A 21,505-nucleotide genomic window follows, 5' to 3' on the forward strand; every position below is an offset into this window, starting at 1 on the left:
GCGTTTTCAGTGTGTTATTTGGTGTTAATAACCCCTGTGCCTAGGAGTCAGGTGTAATAACAGAAAAGTGTTATTCCATTAGATGACTTTGCGGTTTTCTCTCGTACTGCTGAGTTGGAGGAAGTTGGTGTTAACTCTGTGAGAGTGGTGGGTTCTGTTCTCAGCTGGGGTTGGGAGGAGAGCAGTAATGTTCTCTTTGAAGGCCACTCAAGGGAACAGTGCAGTACTGAGGGACGAGACTTTATAGTCAAGAAAAAGCCCTGAGGCACACAGACATATGCTCAGTCATCACACAGTCACACAGACACAGGCGCACACACACACACACACAGGCACACCCACACACGCACGCGCATACACAGACATATGCTCAGTCATCACACAGGCACACACACAGGCACACGCACACACACACACGCACATACAGTATACACACACACACACGCACGCGCGCACACAGACATATGCTCAGTCATCACATGGGCACCCATACAGTATACACACATACACAGACACACATACACACACACACACACGCTCGAACACACACACATGCACACACAGGCACATACACACTCTACGCCGTGGAAGGCCGATGGGCTGAGTGCAGCCAGAGATGAGCTTGCGGAAGAAGGCAGTTTGTACCCTGAGCCTAACAGGAAGTCTTGAGAGAGAAGTTCCTGTTGCGCTGTGCGTTTCCTCTCCGCCGCCCCAGGGCTCCAGGTGGAGCTAGCCCAGCTTGTTAACGGATGTTAACCCAACGAAGCCACGGAGTCCCCATCGCACTCTCTCAATATTTAATGCCTTCCCCCTTATTTAATTATATCCCGCCTCGCCTTCAGACGGCCGACTCGACCCGAAACAGCGGAACGCGGCCGCGCCGCTGAGTCGGCGGAGACTCCGCGCCCGGACTCGGCTGTTTACTCTGGAAATTGGGCGGACGCCTCCCTCGTGTTTGCTCGCACCGCGCTTCCATAAATATTCAAATTGGAGTCGGAGCGGGAATGTTTGATGGTTTTCCCAGGCACCCTCCGCGGCGGAGGAGCGAGATTAGCGTGGCGGCGCAGCCCAGACAGCCCGGCTTTCCGTCACGGGTCGTGACAAGCCGTCGCATCCCCACACACTTTTCCCGTCAATACTTCTCAAAACTTCTTTTTCAGACAATGGGCTGTGCACCGGAGTTGGGGCCTGTGCCGCGAAGCAGGATTACAGAGTGAAGCTCATTTCGCTCGAGTTCGTGTTCCAGATACGATAGGTTTCTTTTTCTGAGCACAGTTATGCAGCTAACTGAGTAACGCTGCTTTGTGATACAGGCCGAGGTATCTGCAGATAGAGGAGGCTGCTTCAGCGGGAGTTGAGCGGGGTTACAGTATGTGCCTGTGTGTGCTAGAACACAGCTAGTATTAGCACCCTGCTAACTCAGTAAGCCTGCTTTGTGATACAGGCCGAGGTATCTGCAGATAGAGGAGGCTGCTTCAGCGGGAGTTGAGCGGGGTTACAGTATGTGCCTGTGTGTGCTAGAACACAGCTAGTATTAGCACCCTGCTAACTCAGTAAGCCTGCTTTGTGATACAGGCTGAGGAGGAGGCTGCTTCAGCGGGAGTTGAGCGGGGTTACAGTATGTGCCTGTGTGTGCTAGAACACAGTTAGTATTAGCACCCTGCTAACTCAGTAAGCCTGCTTTGTGATACAGGCCGAGGTATCTGCAGATAGAGGAGGCTGCTTCAGCGGGAGTTGAGCAGGGTTACAGTATGTGCCTGCGTGTGCTAGAACACAGTTAGTATTAGCACCCTGCTAACTCAGTAAGCCTGCTTTGTGATACAGGCAGAGGTATCTGCAGATAGAGGAGGCTGCTTCAGCGGGAGTTGAGCGGGGTTACAGTATGTGCCTGTGTGTGCTAGAACACAGCTAGTATTAGCACCCTGCTAACTCAGTAAGCCTGCTTTGTGATACAGGCCGAGGTATCTGCAGATAGAGGAGGCTGCTTCAGCGGGAGTTGAGCAGGGTTACAGTATGTGCCTGCGTGTGCTAGAACACAGTTAGTATTAGCACCCTGCTAACTCAGTAAGCCTGCTTTGTGATACAGGCAGAGGTATCTGCAGGTAGAGGAGGCTGCTTCAGCGGGAGTTGAGCGGGGTCACGCGCTGGCGTGTGCGGGAACATGGGCATTACTCTGAGCGCTTTAACACATGTCCTGCCCAGGCGAGCGTGAACAGCGCACGCCTTTAATTATCGTCCCCAGATCCACCTTCCGAGGGACGAGGCAGGAGCATATTGCTCTCTCATTTGGCCGTTTATTTCAGAGCCGTAAACCAGTCCGGCTCCTTTACAGGGAGACGGAGGAGCGGGGGGGAACCAAAAGGTCACATTTAACTGAAAGGTTTTTAATTATTTTTGTCCCGGGCTCGGTGAGGAGCCGGAGAGTGCGCAGATGTACAGAGGATTCATTTCAAGTCGCAGGCTCATTCATCATTCAGATTGTACTTGGGAAAGGATGACTTTGCCCTCCCGTTTCAGGGAAGTTATAAAACAGGGCCAGGCCCGGCCTCTGCTGTTCCTGCCTTGGGCCGGTCTGCGTGTCCCTGTCCGCGCCGTTTCCGTGCGTTTACTGGGCTCTGCTAGAACTGCATGCGGTCCTCAGTCGAAACTTTCGGGAGCGCACTCGTACATTCCAATTGGTAGATGTGCTCCTAAATTATTTTTCGGGGTTGGCACATATCAATTTTCAGGAGCAGATGTTCCTAAAAATGTCAGCGCTGCAGAGCTGCGTTTCCCAACCGGTGTGCTACAGCGCTCCGGTGTGCCGTCAGGCGAGGGTTGTTTTTTAGAAACTTAAAGTTCAAATGAATTTATAAAGCTTAAATGAACAAATCCCATTCGCAAAAGCCAAAATAAATGTCATTAAAATGCATATCGCTTTATTAAATCCTGGAATGAATATGTAGGCCTACTGTTGACACGTCACATCAAAGTCAGTATGTCACTCTCTTTTCAGTGGTGTGCCGCGAGATTGTGTGAGTGTGTGAGGTGAACCAGGGAAGGGAAAAGGGTTCTACCTGAGAAAGACCCGTGTTGTACAGACAATGTATGAAGAATTGAACTGGCAGTGTTTTATTTCTTGAATCAATTTATTATTTATTGCTTTGATCCATGAAAGTACGAGTGAAACATTTTTGCACCCAGTAGGATGTTTAGTGCTGTCCACTTTTAAGGTGTACCAAGGCTCACCCACTTCCCTCGCAATTGCGCCTGTTCCAATCTCCCTCACTGGTGTTTATTTATTAGTATTTATGTTTATTCGTTTGTGGTGACGTGTGGTTCCTCTCTCTCCCCGCACTCAGGCTGAGCCGGAGGGCTTCTCCCACTTCCACCTGTACGTGTGCGCGGCCTTCCTGGTGCGCTGGAGAAAGGAGATCCTGGAGGAGAAGGACTTCCAGGTTAGAGCGTCGCCCTGTCCCCCCCTGTTCCCCCCTGTGTCCTCCCCGTGTCCCCCTGTGTCCCCCCCGTGTGTCCCCCTGTGTGTCCCTGTGTCCCCCTGTGTGTCCCTCTGTGTCCCCCCCTGTGTCTCCCTGTGTCTCCCCCTGTGTCCCCCTGTGTCCCCCCCGTGTCCCCCCTGTGTGTCCCTGTGTCCCCCCCGTGTTCCCCCTGTGTCCCCCTGTGTCCCCCCATGCCCCCCCCGTGTCCCCCTGTGTCCCCCTGTGTCCCCCCCCCCTGTGGCCCCCCGTGTCCCCCTGTGTGTCCCCCTGTGTGTCCCCCCCGTGTGTTCCCCTGTGTGTCCCCCTGTGTCACCCTGTGTCCCCCACTGTGTGTCCCCCCCTGCCCCCCCCCACGTACCCCCCTCCGTCCCCATCGCCACGGCGACGTCCCACCCCCTCCACGCCGCTGCCATTAGCTCCGGGGGTCAGGAGGTCGCGGCGGCTGCATTAGCGCGATGACAGCAGCAGCTGCTGTAAGGTGACTTTGCCGTGGCATTTCAGAGCGCCCGTCCACCGCCCCTCCCCCTCCCCCCTGCTCTCTCCACCCACCAGCCTCCGTGCTCCTCCCCTCTCCTCACCTCCACCCCCCACACCTCCATTCACCGGCCTTCCCCATTTCCCCCCCTCCCACCCTCGCTCTCCAAGGACTTCCACTCATCCCTGACGCTCCCGTGTTTTTGGTTGTGTATAGTTTGAGGCAGGTTGAGTATAGGTGTTTGTGCATATGGGTGTGTGTGTGTGTGTGTGTGTGTGAGCGTGTGCATGAGTGTGTGAGCGTGTGTGTTTGTGAGTGTGAAGGCGTGTGAGCGTGTGTGAGCATGTGTGTGTGTGAGTGAGTGTGCATGGGCGCGCGTGTGTGTGTGTGCGTTTGAGAGTGTGAATGCGTGTGAGCGTGTGTGAGTATGAGCGCGTGTGTGTGTGTGTGTGTGTGTGTGTGTGTGTGTGTGTGCGTGTGTGTGTGCGTGTGTGTGTGTGTGTGTTTGAGTTAGTGTGCATGGGCGCGCGTGTATGTGTGTGTGTGTGTATGTGTGTGCGTGTGTGCGTGTGTGCGTGTGTGCGTGTGTGCGTGTGTGCGTGTGTGCGTGTGTGTGCGTGTGTGCGTGTGTGTGTGTATGTCTGTGTGTGCGTGTGTGTGCGGTGTGTTTAATATGCAGAGTTGCCGGAGCGTAGCGTCAGTGTCTGCCTCTGGATCCCCGCTGCGTTCTCCTCACTCGCCATGTTTGCAGTACCCGCCGCTCTACCCGCCACCCCACAGCCGCTCGGTCACACTGCGGCTCCCGGCTCCAGCACGGCCGCTTTCTCCACCGCTCACACGGCCTCCGAGCAGGCTGATGAATTTATGGTAATTGATATGTGGAATAGACTCCGGGCTGAAGGGGAGGTTTGAGATGATCTGTGGAGGAGAGTCTTCTGTTAGAGTTATCGCCCGAGTGGGAATTGTCTTGTCTCTGTCTCTCTTTCTGCAATAATATAATAATCCTGATGATTCATCTGTCAATGGCGGCAGGGAAGGCATGATGATGGGAAATAAAAACAGAGCGCACTTCAAAGGTAGTGATGGGGTTTTATCTGCCCCGCTTTGCCCCTCCGAGCGTATGAAGTCTATATTAAAGATTGATTTTTGGGTCTGTCTGACCTCTGGTTGTGTGTCGGGGCTCCCCGGTCTGACCGCAGAGTGAGGTTCGGAGCGGATACCAGCTGTCAGTCACAGGGCGGGGACCCGCCCCTCCACTGCAACGGCAGCGGGGAACTGACTCCCCTCCTGTAGAATAAAGTAAACGGTGGATTCAGTGTGTCTGCTGTTCCTGCCGGTGTTTGGAGACTCACGGCTCTCTGAAGTGTGCGGATCCGTTATTAGGCGGCGTGGCTAGCGTGAGGCTCCCCGGCGGGGCGGGAGGGCTGTGTGGAACGGCCTCACGCTGGCTCTGTGTGTGGAACGGCCTCACGCTGGCTCTGTGTGTGGAAGGGCTTCACGCTGACTCTCTGTCGCCCGCTGCGTGCCGTTCAGGGGAGCGCGTGTCTGCCTTTGAAGCGCTCTCCACGTCTGCGCTGACAGAGGAAGGCAGGAAGGAAGGAAGAGTGCTCGTACGCTAACGGCTCTTACCACTGGGGCGGTTATCCCTAATGGGTTCATTATACTGCACAACACACGGCTTACATGGTAAATGTAAATGGTCAATGGTTGGCATTTATATAGCGCATTTATCCAAAGCGCTGTACAATTGAGGCTTCTCATTCACCCATTCATACACACACTCACACACCGACGGCGATTGGCTGCCATGCAAGGCACCGACCAGCTCGTCAGGAGCATTTGGGGGTTAGGTGTCTTGCTCAGGGACACTTCGACACAGCCCGGGCGGGGGATTGAACCGGCAACCCTCCGACTGCCAGACGACTGCTCTTACTGCCTGAGCCATGTCGCGCCCACATGGTTCATCTTCATCACAGAACACAGCCCCCAAACCTCAATGGTTATCTGTATGTATGTACTTAAGCAGGTACATACATACATACATACATACATACATGTATACTGTACCCACCTATCTTTCTACCTACCTACCTACCTACCTACTTGCCTACTTACCTACATACCAATAAACCAGCCAAGGAAGATGTGTTCTTTAATGAGCATGTAGGACACTGGTGGTGATTGGACACTGGTGGACAGGCCACTCACAAAGCAAAACTCACAGACTCAAAAACACATTTATTTTAGAGAATTTTGACTTTTTTTGCACGATGTATTCTTAGATTTGTGAGACCGGTCAGGATCTTGTGTCTTTTTAACTTCTCAGCGTCTAACATGCACCCATGATCATCCAGCAGGGGGCGCTGTCACTTTGAGGTGGCGCTTCAGAAGAAGCCCACGTCTCTGACTGCATAATGTAAAGCCGTGTCTTTAATTAGCCTTGCGTGCGCGTCGCTCAGGAAACAGCGCGTGACTTTCAGAGGCAGGAGGGTGCGCCAGAGAGCGTGGGGGCGGATCCCGTTACCCGCCTCACTTCCTCTCACAAGCCTTCAGGCTCCTCCCACTCAGCCCGCGGGTTTGGGGGCTCCCGTCTGTGCACCGTCGCCTGTCTGCGTTCCGCTTTCCCCCCCCCAAACGAACATTCTCTTCGCAGCGGACCGGAGAGAGCTCCGAAACACGGACCGAGCCGTCGTTCTGAACGCTTCTGCTCTGACGCGGGGTCGTGCGGGTACAGACGGCTCCCCCCCCCCGCTGTGTGGTCCTGCCCGGTCCCTCGCAGTCAAAATGTCAGCCCGGGCTGGCATTTAGTGCAGGCGCTACGCGGCAAACGAGCTCTCATTAGAGTGTTTGTTTACGGCGTTATCGCTGAACTAGCGAAACGGATGCAGGGGCTGGATGCAGGCCCGTGGCTAGGCTCTTCTTGTTATTTCCATTGACTTCCCGTGTTGTGACTGTGGTATAATGCGGCAGCGCTCTGAAGGCGTATAGGATTTCTCAGGAAGAAAATGCCTCTCCGACACGGCTCCCCACGCAATACCCGGCCCTTTATATTTACGCTGAGCTCAGTAAGTCGATAAAGAGACACAGGAAGCAATTGTTTCTGCGCTCTCCGGTCTCTTAGAGACGGGCAGGAGAAGATAGGCGCGGGAGAGGCGAGAGTTAACGGCCACTCGGCTAGCTGTGCGGCGCTGAGTCCGGCGGGGAGGGGCGTCACTGGCTATCAGACAGGATAGGTCATGTGCCCGATCGCAGATGGCTGATCTATTATGGAGTGAGCTGTCCGATGTTTATCCCTTACCGAGCATGCTGGGAGTCATGGGAACCCTGGCATTCACAGAAAAGAGAAAGTGCGCAGAAGTATGATCAAATTTTTATGTTTTACCGAACAACATCCGTGACCTTGACCAAGGCTTTGGCCATGTAGTTGGCCCCCGGGTGCTGGACTGTGACTGCCTGCTGTGGCTGCCCACTGAAATGCAGAGCACAAATTATCCCATTGGTTTCAATGATATGAAACTTAACTTATTATTTATTTGAGCGTTGCCATAATTGGCAGCAATGATTTGGTCCTCTGACCATTTACAGGCTCCATGATACCACCTTTTTTGCTGAGTTATAAGTTAAATTTCAAAGTTGTTCCAAGCAGAAACATCCAGACTGGTCTCCATGCATGTGTTTAGAGATGAAGGGCTGTATGCTCAGTTTTTTTTTCTCTTTCTGGGTCCAGGGGAAGAGCCTGACGTGTCCGCCCAAGAGCTACCGCAGTCTCGCTGGGGATGTGAACCCCACAACCCTCCGGTCAGCGGTCAGGCGTCTGCCGTCTGAACCGCCACACGGAGGTTTCGCCGTTACAAGCTGCCCCGCCGTGACGCGTTCCCGTACCCGTCAACGCTTACCTGCCTCTGCCCCGCCCCCCGGGAGAGGTCACCTGACCTGCCATCTGTCCCCGCTCCCCCCCTCCCTCCGAGAAAAAACGCTCGCCCGTCAAAATCAATTACCGCCCCCTTCCGCCCGGGCCGTTCCCCGTAGCGTCTCTGGCATGGCCAGAGGGAGGCGCTGTTTTTCCAGGCTCAGCTCTCGACTCTTCTCGTTCCGTCTCGTTCGGTTTCCTTTGTGTCTAATAAACGGGAGCACGACAGGCAGTCTCGTTTGCAAGTCAGGCAACACTGTTTTTATTTATTTATTTATTTATTTATTTATTTACTTAGGTTTTTGTTTTTCTCCAGAGAACACATCAGCACAGTGAGTCCGTTCTGAATCCCATTTAAGCAAGTTTAAAAAGTGGATGGAAACGGACTGGTGGATAAAAAGAAAAAAGTAAAAAAAAGAGGAAAATCAATGTGCTCCTTAGCAGTTTTAATGGTTTGATTTAAAGTGAGCCATGGTCCATAACACCGGCTCTATGAACCGTGACTTGAAAGGCTGAAATGTCCGCCTTTTTTTGCTAATTTATTTTTTTTATAGGCCCTCCAGACCCCACAGACCTGCCCCTGCTTAGCACACAGGCGTTAAGGCCATCTCGCATTAACACCATAAGCAAGAAATGCGAATCCGCGTGGTCATTAGCACCAACGCTTACTGTTCAGACCGCTTTCAAATCCATAACCACACGTTGGGCAAGGGCCAATCTATAGCTCCAATATGAATGCAGAAATATGCTAAGGAAGTGAGTCATGTCTTTTTTGCTACACTGTAAGGCAGAACAGTAATTAGAGATTTCTTGGCACCAGGGATTTGTTAGTGAAGCCCTTATCTTTCTGCATTGATATTTGCAATGTTGATTATGAAAGGCTCATATGTTGCCATGGCATAAAGGAAGTAATGACTTTAATATAAATGAGCATAGCAGCCGCCTGTGATACAATTATTTGACCGAATCACTACATTTCATCTGGAATCTGAGAGATTACAACATAACCTAAATATGTTTTCAAATAACTGCTTGGGGACTGCTGGGAGGTGTCAGTAATTGCAGTCTGAAAAATGATTAACAGCCAATAGCAAGTGATAGGGAAAAAGCAGGTGGCAGCTTGCTGTGTATGGTATTGCAGAGTGTGGAATGGAAGTTTGCAATAAAGCCCTATATCACAGGTGTCTGCTAGTTTTCTCGGAAACACTGGTTCATTTAAGTAATTGACTGGCTAAATAATCTACACGCCCTGCTTTCGAGGCCCTAATTGGCAGCTGATTGAAAGGAAACAACAAAAACCTGCAGACACCGTGGCCCCCTGGGAATTTAGTTTGATGCTCATGCCCCATATGGTCGAGATGGCAAGTGCTTATGCGCTCAAGCATAGCACAATGCAAGCAAAGGAAAATCCACACAGCGCTCTGTGTCTGCGTCTTTATTATCATGTTGCTAATGAACATAGTCATACACAAAAGCTGTAGCCTCAGGCTAGAACGTCTCTCCATTTTTCTATCACCGGGTGGCATTTCCAAAGCACACTTGAGTCATTGAAAAGCTCACTCATCTCCTCCCATTGGCTCTTTGAGGCGGTGAAAACAGCGGGGCGGGGGGGGATTTGAGCTGTGCCTGACTTACGCCCCTGACCTGCCGCAGAGCGAGGTCTGGGGCTGACTGATGGGGAGCGGAGGGGCCGGGGCGTCCGGGGTCTGAAATAAGGCCCCGTTCGGACCCTGTCAGGTGACCCCTTTGGCCCGCGAACCCCCCAGTCTCCTCAGGCCCTTACCAGGCGGCTGGTTCTAGTTCAGTCCTCTGAAGAGCAGGTTTTTTTCGGAACGTTTTTTTCCATAATTCTGAGTCAGTGTTGTAGAACTCCACTGTTTACAGTGAAGGCCGGTTCATAGTGCAGCGGCAGAGCGTTGCTCGGCTGAAATCCCCTGAATTTCATCAATGTTCTGCTGATCCTCGTCTAGACAGCGGCCGTTGTCCTTAGCAAAAATGACTAAAGCACTCCAGTCGGCCAGAGTGTTAACCAAATGTGGCAGCGGCCGATGTTGGTGGGCACCAGGGTAAATGATGTGCATGTGGCTGTGAGCCAGTGAGGCACCCTAGGTGTCTGGAATGGGGGGAGGATCTGGAACGGTTGTCATGGTACTGTACGCGTTTCCCGCCCACCATGTCAGCATTCACAGATAATGTCGTGGGGAAGGTAAACACTTCATTACATGTCGCATGACTGTGGAAATCCTGCTGTGATCTGCGGTTTGGGGAAACTCCACCCAATCGTAAGGTTTATGAGCTGATCCACTGTTCTCTGTAACTGTCCATCCATACGACTCTCCCTGTACTGTATACTGTATGAATTACTCCTCTATCACTAACTGGAGACAGTGTATCAGAGACAGCCCTGTGCCCCAACCACCACTAAACTCCTCTCTCTCCATCTCTCTCTCTCCCTTCTTTAATCCTCCATTTGAGTCCATTTGAGTGTGAAGCTAAACTCTTTCCCTGTGATTTTGATGCTCATGGACTTTCTATATATAATTCACTGTTTATAAATGAATTTTGCAGATTCTTTCATGCAGTGCTGCTTTGAGTAAAGTCATCTGCCTGGAGCGTGTGGAGCATATGGACACAGCAGACAGTTAGTGATCGAGCATGGAGATGAAAGTTTAAAGGCTCAGCGGTTGTTTAAGCCCGCACATACTGTAATATGTGAAAACTGTTAGAGCCGCGATCTTCGTCATGCACTAATAAAGATCGGTAAGAAAAGGTACTTTCCTTCACATATCTGCGCCGTTGTATCCTCACTCCCGGTGTAAAGGCATTGGGTAATGAGTGGGAGATCCTGTCCAAGGTTCAGTCAGTGGATTAATGGGGCAGTTATGTGAAGGAATGTGGAGGAAACGGCTTGAAAGCCTGAAGTCTCAGCACAGGTCTCCACACGGATACGAGTGTCTGAGCGAGACACTTGTCTTTAATTAATTTAGTCAATGTCTCGCTCTATAAATGACTGATCGGTAAAATGTACGCTCTGTAAATTGCACTGGATATGAGATTCCGCCGAGCAAAATAAGATAAATCAATGGCAAATATAAAAGCAGTCGGCATGCGTCCTGAGCACTTGGTAATTATTTCTGATTTGCACGCCACCTATAACAGACAGGCGGGTAGGGCGGCTCGTGCTATTCCACGCTCTGTTCATTTCTTCTGCGTGAGTGTAGCCTGGCATTGTGTTGTACAGTAAGTCTGCGTGAATGCTAGTATGACTGCTGGTTTATATAATAGCTCTCATGGTTGCTCCAGTTGTACTGTGGCCTCTTTTCTCGGGCTTTATTCTTCTTCTCTGGGAGTTGGACAGGTATTTTTTCCTGTCATTGTTCAGTGTGTATTTGTGTGAACAAAGGTGTTTGCGCGTGGCGTATACACGTCCGTGCGTGTGCGGTTTGGTGTGTGCGTGCGTGTGCCAGCCGACGTGTTTGTGCAATTGTGTGTGTGTGTGTGTGTGTGTGTGTGTGTGTGTGTATTGTGTGCGCACACGCGTGTGGGTGTGTAATTGACTTCATACTCATTGCCACTGCTTCAGTTGATGCTCTACTGTGCTAGTTAATGTGCAGCTTTTTATTCTGTGCATATTCAGTTGTTTTTACCACTCTTAATGTATCATGCCATGATGGCCCTGCGTCTGCAGAATGAATAAATAACAGTAAACCAGCGCTGCCCTCCAAATGGAACCTGTCTATGTTTCATCCATTTCAATTATTGTGCAGGTTTGGACTGTGTGAAACCTAATATCCTGAGAGACCAAAAACAGCGTGGCTTTCTTAATGTTGTTCATAGACATCGGTGCAGGTGGGGGTGTTGGATCAGTTTGTGCTCATTAAATTCATTATTCTGCCAAATGAAATACCAGGAAGTATCCATTTCCACCGTTCTCTTCACTTTCCACCCCAGGTGATTACAGCAGCCCAAATTGAATGCATTCCCTTTCTTATTTCTGTCGCTAACGGTTGCCTTATCTATGCTCTACGAGCACTAACAGACCTGTGGGATTCCCATGTGAGACTTTACATAAGATGATGTTTGCCAGCTGCTAACATAAAAAAAAGATGCACAGTATGAATGCAAATAAAAATACATAAAGACATTGAATAAATTATTTAACACGTTAGGCCTCTCAGATTCTCAGAAGAAACATCATTTCTTCACGTGCTGTACATTGACAGGGAAAGACTCTCGGTACCGCGTGTAGTGTAGTCCTGAGTGCCGTTTGAGGTCTCCTGTTGGGAGCGGTGGAAGTCCCTGGAGGACAGGGGAATGATAATGGAGGCGGGCGTGCGGTGGCGCTCCGGACACATGGAATGATGCCGAATGAGGATCAATCATCGCTCCCAGCGTGGAACGTTCCGTCTGGAAGCCAAAGGCTGGAATGCCTATGGCGCTGAGCTAATGCTAAAAGCCATCACCGTTTTCTCTCCCCCGTCTGCGGCTCAGCAGAGAGATGTAACCGCTGTATTCGCAGGGCCTGCTTTGTGATTTAAGATTCAAGATTCTCTAATTAGTTAGCTGCGAACCCGCTTTGCTTCTGTTCCGGTTTTCTCTGCTTCTTGAAGCGTTTTAAACATGTACTCGACGATGTCAAGCACAAGGGGCCCCGTGCCAGGATATTGTTTCATCTGTCCCCATGTAACGCAGTTATAAATCTCTGCTCTGTGGGTGGGAAGGTTTGTGACTTCTGGAGGGATTTTATAATATCCCAAAAGTTATATTATATAATAACAACAACAACAAGAATAATAATAATGATTATATAAAAAACAATAATAATATGTATTATTAATAATAAGAATAATGATAATCATCATCATAATAATAAAAACGAAGGATTATTGATAGGTTAAAACTTGCATTTACAGTGCTCACCTCTTTTCTAGGATGTTCAAGATTGGTCCCATCCATATAGTAATAAATTTAGTTAATTTGGCAGATGCTCTCATCCAGAGTAAGATACAGAGAGAATGTGAGTGTGTCTAGCAGTGCCAGACCTGACTGATATAACAGTCACAGGCCAGTGAGTGTAAATGCAGCATCCATAAAGCACAGAATCTGAGTTATTGTGTGCCAACCTGGAACAATAATGCAAAGCAGATTCATATAGCTAACAACCATAAAACCATAAATCATGCTTTCACAATGCTAAATCATAAAGTAATTATGGAAGAAAAAGTGCTGTGGAGCAAGAATAGGAAGACAGCCAAAATCCAGCCTACAGAGGGTCTTCAGTCTCTGTCGAAAGATTCAGCTTACAGAGGGTCTTCAGTCTATGTGCAAGATTCAGCTTATAGAGTGTCTTCAGTCTATGTGCAAGATTCAGCTTACAGAGGGTCTTTAGTCTATGTGCAAGATTCAGCTTATAGAGGGTCTTCAGTCTATGTGCAAGATTCCGCTTACTGAGGGTCTTCAGTCTATGTGCAAGATTCAGCCTACAGAGGGACTTCAGTCTGTGTCACAAGATTCAGCCTACAGAGGGTATTCAGTCTATGTGCAAGATTCAGCCTACAGAGGGTCTTCAGTCTATGTGGCAAGATTTAGCCTACAGAGGGTCTTTAGTCTATGTGGCAAGATTCAGCCTACAGAGGGTCTTTAGTCTATGTGGCAAGATTCAGCCTAAAGAGTGTCTAGCAGCACCAGCAAGGAAAGAAATCGGAGTCTGGACTTACTGTGTGAACTAGACTTGATGTTCATGGCTATGGATAACTGATACTTTATGAGAATTCTACCTTATCTGACCTGTGTTCTGTTGTTGTTCCAACTGCCTTTGGTATTTACTTATTTTGTGTTGCATTGTATAAAAGTGTATGCCATAGTCGGTGTAGAAAGGGTAATGAGAGAACAGGGCTGGGTCTGGGAGTTGAGTAGAGCAGGTGGTGAGGAGGAGTTGTAAAGGAAGAATTTGCAGGCCTGGCTCACTGCCACTCAGTGGAAGGAGAAAGAGAGAAGAGTGGGTTATGAACATGACCCCTCAGGTTTTTACACGAGGGATCTGAGTCCGCTCTCCTCTAGACTGGATGTGGGTGCAGCAGTGAAGAGGATCTGGAGGGAGTCGTATCCAGTTTAAGTTTCTGCTGCTTCAGGTGTCCTTCAGGAATGCTGAGATGCGTTGTGAGACCTCAGTGTTAGGTGGAGGTAAGGAAATGAAAAGCAGAGGATTTGAGTCGTTAGGAATTTGAGTGGAAGTCATTACAAACCACAGGAAAAGATGATGGAACCAAAAGGGGGCCATGTAAAGGGTGATGAAGCTTGGCAGATTACCAAAATGGTAGTAACCGAACCCAAATCCAGTTACGTAGGAACACTGCTGCTAGGGTACTGTACACGGGTAGCTGTGTGGCATTGCGGTCAAGGAAACTATTGACTGGAGGGTTGCTGATTTCATCCCCAGACGGGCAACTGTAGACTGGAACAGGGTATTTAAGTGGAATTTCCTCAGTAAATATTCAGCAGTCTAAATTGGATAATATGTTAAAAATCTAAGCTCCATTAGTTAGTCCATCACAAGGATTTTCTGCTCAGAAAATAAATATTTAGTAAAGCATTAGCAAATGTATGACATGCAAATCCAGTGTGTACAAGTGACAGTCTCTCAGTGGGTATAGTTACTGTCTGGAACAAGTCAACATGCAACAATGCTACTGTCTTTCTGTTACTATGATACACATTTATACAAACAAACAAATACTTTACTGTTGCTGTTGCTGCTGCTGCTGCTGCTGCTGCTGCTACTACTACTACCGCTACTACTACTACTACCACAACCACCACTACTACTACTACTACTACTAATACTACTGCTGCTACTGCTACTACTACTACTGATGCTACTACTACTACTACTACTACTACTACTGCTACTACAACTATTACATTAAATTAGTCGTAGTGCCAGAGTTAGCCAGGAAGAATACTACTGCTGCTACTACTGCTACTGCTACTGCCACTGCTCTGCTAATGCTGCTACTGCAACTGCAACTGCTTCTTCTACGCAGTCCTCGCCTGTAGGATGGTCTTGAAAGAGCTTTATGCGGCTTGGTCTCACCACCGGCCCTCTATTCCACACCAATTACGCTATGCATGAATAGCTGCTGGTGTTATTCGGGTAGATACGGGACGCCTTATCAAGAGCCCTGGAAGATACAGGGGAAGATAGGTTTCTGTGTTCTCAAGCCCTTTTCCGGCTCGCTGTGTTCCTGCAGAGCGCAGATTGAGTGGATCGCGACACGGCCAGCGCAATTTATCAAGGATCCTGTTACTAATGAACAGAACAAGAGTATTGAACAAATGCTTGAAAAGTAATTTGGAAGTTAATTTCAGTTCCAATCTAGTCGGAGACACAAAGCTATTAGTTTTTGTGCAAAAGGAGAATCAGGAATTCGCTGCTGCTCCTTCCTGAGAGGGAGAATGTTAGATTTGGTTTGACGCAGTCATGCGCCACATGCACTTCAGTTAATTGAGGGTGTAGGACTATTTAAATGTCAGTTGTTTGGTGGAAATTAAATGTCAATTTAAAATGTGTCTTGTTAGCGCCGTAGCTATAGAATTGGTCTTTGCAAATATAACGTGATAAGGAGTGAAATGTCTGAATCATAGTATTTTTTTTTTTAATCATTATGCATGCTTTTTTAATTTAAACTTCAGCTTCTGAGATGTACAAATACCATGGTCATTAAAACGCTGGTGCCAGAAACGTCAGGCGCAAATGGCTTCGTGAGGAACACGTTGGCATTTACGGGCTGAAATGGCTGAGACAAGACAGATAATATCACACCATGCTCAAGGCATGCTGCTCTGATTCCTATACCTATTTTTATCCATGCAGATGAATCTACACACGCGTGTTGCTGTTCGGTTGTTCGTCTTGCCGCAAAATGAATGTTTTACCACGCGGTACGGTTTGCTGTAAGGTACGACTGAAATCTATATGTTCGTGCAGCCTGAAAGAACTCAAACATGGCTGCGTAGGCCTGACTCTGAATCTGATTAATTGTCCTTCAGTTTTTATTAAAGCGCAGGCAATCCCCCTGTAAACGCGTGGAAGAATGGCGTTTTGATAAAGTGCTGTAGATGTGGTGTCTGAGCGCCCTCAATGTGAGGGCATTTTCTGAAGATTGGAGTTAATATCCTGGAAGTAATTACATCGCCCCCCCCCACCCCCCCTCTTCCCCGCCAAAAGCCGCCGGAGCAACATACGGCTCTTTATCTTACAGAAGCCGTGCGAAACAAGCTGTTTAAAAAGTCTTAAACCATCAATCACCCTTTCAGGCTCATTTGTCACGAGGATGCTTAAGAAAGGGAAATCAAATGTTGGTAATCTACGGGCTTCAGTTGCGTTGTTTGATTGAGTGTGTTTGTTGCTCTGAGCCCGTTGGCAGTCGAGCTTCTGATAAATAGTTACAGATTAAGGGGTATGGAGCAGAAAACTTGATGAGAAGATCAGAACCGCGGAGAGAATAGTTTGTTTTCCCCTTTGTTTATTAATTCTCAGTTGTGTGTTCCGTGCAGCGGTGCTTTTAAAACTGAATACGTGCTAATCGCTTGCAAGAAACCATTGTCTATAGGGCGACCTCGCTGGCTGTCATTACGTGGGTGTTGGATTGTCAGCGCGGTGACAGCTATCTGTGGAAGAGTGTCTCTTTTAGTCAGCCCGCAGAAAGGGTGAATAATTGAGCTGGTTTCTAGGAGATATCAGTCAGGATGCCGCTAAGTTATGGGAGCACGTCACAACGGGCTTCCTGTTCTTCAGTATTTCATTTAAAAATAATTCAATCATTGCTGCAGATAAGGGACTAGACTCCAAAGCAAGTTAAAAAGCGGGCTTCACTGTATGAGCCGGGAGAGGTGACTGAAGAGAGCTTGATTTAAGCGAAAGGTGATTAAACTGGTTTCCTCTGCTTGGTGAGTCTAATGGTCCTGCTAAATACCATACCTGCTGGGAGGAAGCCTCTTATCTTTATGTGGAAGGGCTTGGGACAAACCCTGTGTGAAATGGAGGAAGAACAGGAGATTATCTCTATTATAATCACCATTATCAGCGCCGTCTCTTTTCCCTTAAGCCGAGCAGCCCTGCTTCCGTTTAACCTACAGTCACATTAGCTATACTGCTGATAATTAACCCACAGAGCGCTGCCCGCAACATCGCCTCCGTGTTTGATTTCTGTTTGTTTGAAGATGCAGTGTTTAATTCTTCTTAGCCCCATTGAAGGAGAAAATGCTTCTTCTGGATGTCTTGGGGGAGAAAAAGGTGTCGCATTTTATTGAGCTAATGAAGCTTTAAATATGCTGTGTTTACCTTAAAGGGAAATAATGCCTCGCCATGCGAACCGTCGCGGTGAAATATCCACGGGTGCTAAAATCCGTCTCGCTCATCTTTCAGCGAGTATCCCTCAGGCTAAAAGCTCTTCTGCACTCTAATGAAATCTCCCCTCACCATCACTTAATGGAAGATATATTTAAAACATTTTTAATACTCCCTGATAACTCTTCAGAGAAAGATTAAAGTTACCACGAGGGACCGGCAATCATATTCACATTTCACAGCTCCCCCTCTCTCGCGCTCTCTCTCTCTCCTCCCCTTTGCTAATTCGCCAAAGGTAATTTATTGTGGGGGCTTCAAAGTGTGGAGGTAGAGGACTGCGGTGGCGGATGGCAGCTGGGGACTCACTGTGCTCCGCACAATCCCAATATATCCCAGCACAAAGCATTGTGGGTGAGGAGGAGGGGAGTACAGTTCTACTGCAATGAAGGGTCATGAGTAAAAAAAAAAAAAAAATACAAAAACAATTAAAAATGGGGGCAGGCTTGTAGTGCAAGCCATAACTGAACTAGGTGGAGTTTTTAGATTCACCCTCATTCATTCATGTGTTACTATAATAAAGTGCAAAGGAGGGTGACAACCCAACTTATTTTTGGTGTAAAAAATGCATCCACATGGAATAATGCGCGACTTTCTGTGGTTAATTAACCGTCTGGTAACAATAATATGCACAGTACAATAAACTGTGCCAAAGGGAATATTCATGTTACATACCTGTTTCCAAGTAAGTTAGTGCAGTTTACCAACCGATTTTCGCACCTTTAATTAAATTCTCACTTACTATGGTTGTGCGCTGGTGAATGTAGGTGGTTTCAGCTCTTTATTACGCTGCCTGCATAATTGCGTACAGAAATAATTATGTTGTTTAACTATGTAACTGGTGCCATGCAGTACCACTCATTTTAAATTGGCTGAAGCTTTGTGGATGTGGGTTTGGTCTATACTTGGCCACGGGAAACCTTCAAGTGAATCCCGAAGTTGATTTTATTCTTGTGAAGCGGCCTGAGAGGTTTGCATGAAGAGCGCTGTATTAGTGCATGTAGTGTTATACGCAGGGCACTGTTGGCCAATCAGGGGCCGTCTCCCCTCTGGTCAAAGCCCCAGGCAGTGACAGTAGCTCTGTGCTGTAGGAGACACGGTTTGTGTGAGAGACGGTTAGCCCACGTCGCCATGGCGAGGGAGACGCTGAACAACAGCCCGCCTCGGGCGCAGCGGAGCGGAGAGAAGAGGACACATATGTCTCCATGGCGATGATATCGTATCTGTGACACGTGCCGTTTTCCCCCCTCAGATAGAGACTGACAGCTGCAAACCCCTCCCCCTCCGGCGTTGTGCGTCTTCCATTTCTCTCTCCTCAGATCAGGGAGCGGTCGGGCAGCGTCACTGACGGATCTCAATCACTGGCCAATCAGCACGCTCGATCAAGCTCGCCGGAAAGACTGCTCTGATGCACTCGGACCTCTGTGGAGCAGCGGGGTTCAGGTTCCTGAGCGAAGCTACTTTTCCAGGCTTTCCTGCGCTCTGTTAAAGACGAGCGTCGAACGCACGTGTCACGTGGCCCAGTTTTAAAAAGCGTTCAGTCCACTCCAAACCTGTGCATGGTTGCCGCGCGGCAACCATCGAGGCAGAACGTACACCCACGTGAGGCAACCTGACACGCTGCTCTGATCTCATCGGCACCGCTAGCCTTCGCCCGCGCTCCATATGACCGTCTGACGCTAACATATCGGTCATTAGGACCGTTCATAGCAGGGTTTTCTTTTATTTTCGGCCTGAATTACGGTTTTAATGGCGCGCTCTTAATTGTCAGTCACTTAGCGCGGGAGCCTTGATCAAGCGGCCGGGTTATTAAGCGGGAAGCAGCTCGAGGTGTGAGGAGCGGTAATAGCTATCGCCGCCGCCATCTCTTAGCCCGCCCGCGCCCCGCGCTCCTCTCCTCTCCTCCACGTCAGCTCTTAAAAAATATGAAATTAATTAAGCGCCGGCCTGCCTCCCCTCTTTCATCAGAGGGATCGGGCGAATTTCGGGGGGAAGATTGACCTGTCAGAAGTGTCTCCTTCCATTTCTCACCCCGGGCCGAGCTGTCGTCGGCGCCCGTCGCCCAATTTCAGCGGCTGTCAGCGCCCCCTCGTCAGCCCGTCACTGTCAGCTCGCCGTCTAACCCCCGGACTCGCCCAGAATCTCAGAGCAGTAACCAGCACGCCGGAGAGGAGAGCCTCAACACGGGCCTCTGTCAACTTCACACGCGTTTCTTTCTTTTATTCTCTCTCTTTCTCTTGGTCTCATACGGTTTCCTCTCTATCTTTCTCTGTCTCTTTCCCCCTCTCTCTCGGTCCCTGGTGAGAGCGTAGCTCAGTGGCCAACCCTGGTCCTTGGGTGTCGCAGGTTGTGCCAGTTTTTGTCTTCACCTTAAACACAGCCTCTTCGACCCAGGAAACCCGGTGAGCCGAGTTAACTGTGTAATCGACTGCTTTAACTGATCAATTATGAGCAGAGTAACAACAAAAGCCAGCACACCATGCAACCTTCCAGGACCTGGGTTGGCCTCTCCTGGTGTAGCTGAGATGGTGGGCTTCATGAACAGAAGCAGAGGGCTGGGGAACAGGGGAGCGATCCCCCACGCTCTCGGTCGGTCCGTCTCGGCTCTGTTCCCTGGACCCCCGCGCCCCCCCCCCCCCCGCCCTCGTGCCCCCCTCGTAAGGTCGTGTTTTCGATGAAGAAGACGACACAGACGTGAAAACGCTCTTTGAGAACTTGTGAAGCCGCGCGCCATCTGCCGCATTGTTCGTCTGGTGTAATTGCCAGACGCCGAGAGTCGCGGTCCCAACTTCCCAGCATCCTTTGTTTCTCCAAATTAAATTACCTTCCCTCAGGAAATAATCATTAAAGCGTCGAAGACACAATCGCCAAAAATTTCACTCTGGCACAGAATCGGCTTGGCCTCGGGAGCTCCTGTCAGTCATTGTGTCTGGGAGGGTCTTGTGTGTTCTTCTTCTTTAGTTTGCGGTTGGTGGATTCCACAAACCAACACGTACGTTTTGTGATTTTTTATATTTGTTTTGTGTTCTGTGAGGGGGTAGAGTGTATATATTAGCATACCTTATGAGTGACGTATCCCCCTCCCTTTGACTGTAGGCGTGTACGTCTTTACATCTCAACTGTGAGAAACGTCGGTACCTTTTTTTACCGCTGCACTGTAATTCTCCCTCATTGGAGCGTGGTTTAACTTGTGAACTCGCTCCTCAGCGAGTGTTAAAATGCGTGTACGTGGGAGTGCTTCGATTGACGTGTTAATAACCACCGTCTCATCTGACTGCGGTTTTACCCCCCCCCCCCCTCCATTTTCATCTCTAATTTCAGTCATTATTATTAGTCCATTTCAAGCATGCACCCCCCCCCCCCCCCTCCTCTTTTCTCATCTTCCAGTTATTGCCGCATCCCGGAGGCTTGGCTGTGGAGGGAGGGGTGGGGGTGTCGGGGCTCCCTTACACGTCTGACGGACGGCTTAATTAATTTCCCTGTTCTGTGTGTTCGCTCCACTGTGCTCTTTAAGTGGGACTCAGATCCAGGGTGTGTGTTGGGTCAGGTGGCCTCTGGTCTCTCCCGCCTGGAGGAGGCCTGGGCCCTGCCTGCGATCTGCTCCCTTCCTGTGGAGGCGCTAACGGGACAATCTGTAACTCCAACCAGCATTGTGTGTGTGTGTGTGTTTGTGTGTGTGCGTGTGTGCGTGCGTGCGTGTGTGCGTGCACGCGCGTGTGTGTGTGACTGGGTGAATGTGACTCAAAGACACTGATACCCGTACTGTAACCGATTGAGATACGGTGTGTAAGTGTGCCCATGTCTGTGTGTGTGTGTGTGTGTGTGTGTGTGTGTAAAAGTGTGCCCGTGTGTGTGTGTGTGTTTGTGTATGTGTGGGTGTGTCTCTGCATGTGTAAGTGTGCCCGTGTGTGTGTGTGTGTGTTTTTGATTGAGTGAATGTGACTCAGAGACACTGGTACCCGTGCTATAACAGAGTGAGATATGGTGTGTAAGTAAATGAGTAAATGCCTCTCAGTCTGAAGGCTTGCGGCTCCGGTTCCCTTCCCTTCCCTAATCGTTATGGCTTTCAGTTCAAACAATCAATGGCCGTTTCATTTGTGAATTAAAGGCTTGGTGAGAACGGCTCCCGGGGGTAGGTCTTCCACAGTTACTGGTTGCAGCGTAGTTCCACACCACGGTGATGCCAACGGTGAACGAGAGCGCGAACGCATTAATATCTTCGTTCGGCGAAGCTTCGT

General features: G+C 49.3%; 1 protein-coding gene across 2 annotated transcripts in view; it reads left to right on the forward strand.

Moving 5' to 3' along the window:
* Positions 1 to 21,505, forward strand: part of tbc1d22a (TBC1 domain family, member 22a) — a 156,478-nt gene that overhangs the window by 126,101 nt on the left and 8,872 nt on the right. For both annotated transcript variants that reach the window (XM_061251433.1, XM_061251432.1), the window contains exon 12: positions 3,342 to 3,437. In XM_061251433.1, the coding sequence (XP_061107417.1) occupies positions 3,342 to 3,437 (96 nt within the window). The remainder of the gene's footprint in view (positions 1 to 3,341; positions 3,438 to 21,505) is intronic.

The sequence above is a fragment of the Conger conger genome, chromosome 8, assembly GCF_963514075.1.
Source record: "Conger conger chromosome 8, fConCon1.1, whole genome shotgun sequence".
NCBI classification, from domain to species: domain Eukaryota; kingdom Metazoa; phylum Chordata; class Actinopteri; order Anguilliformes; family Congridae; genus Conger; species Conger conger.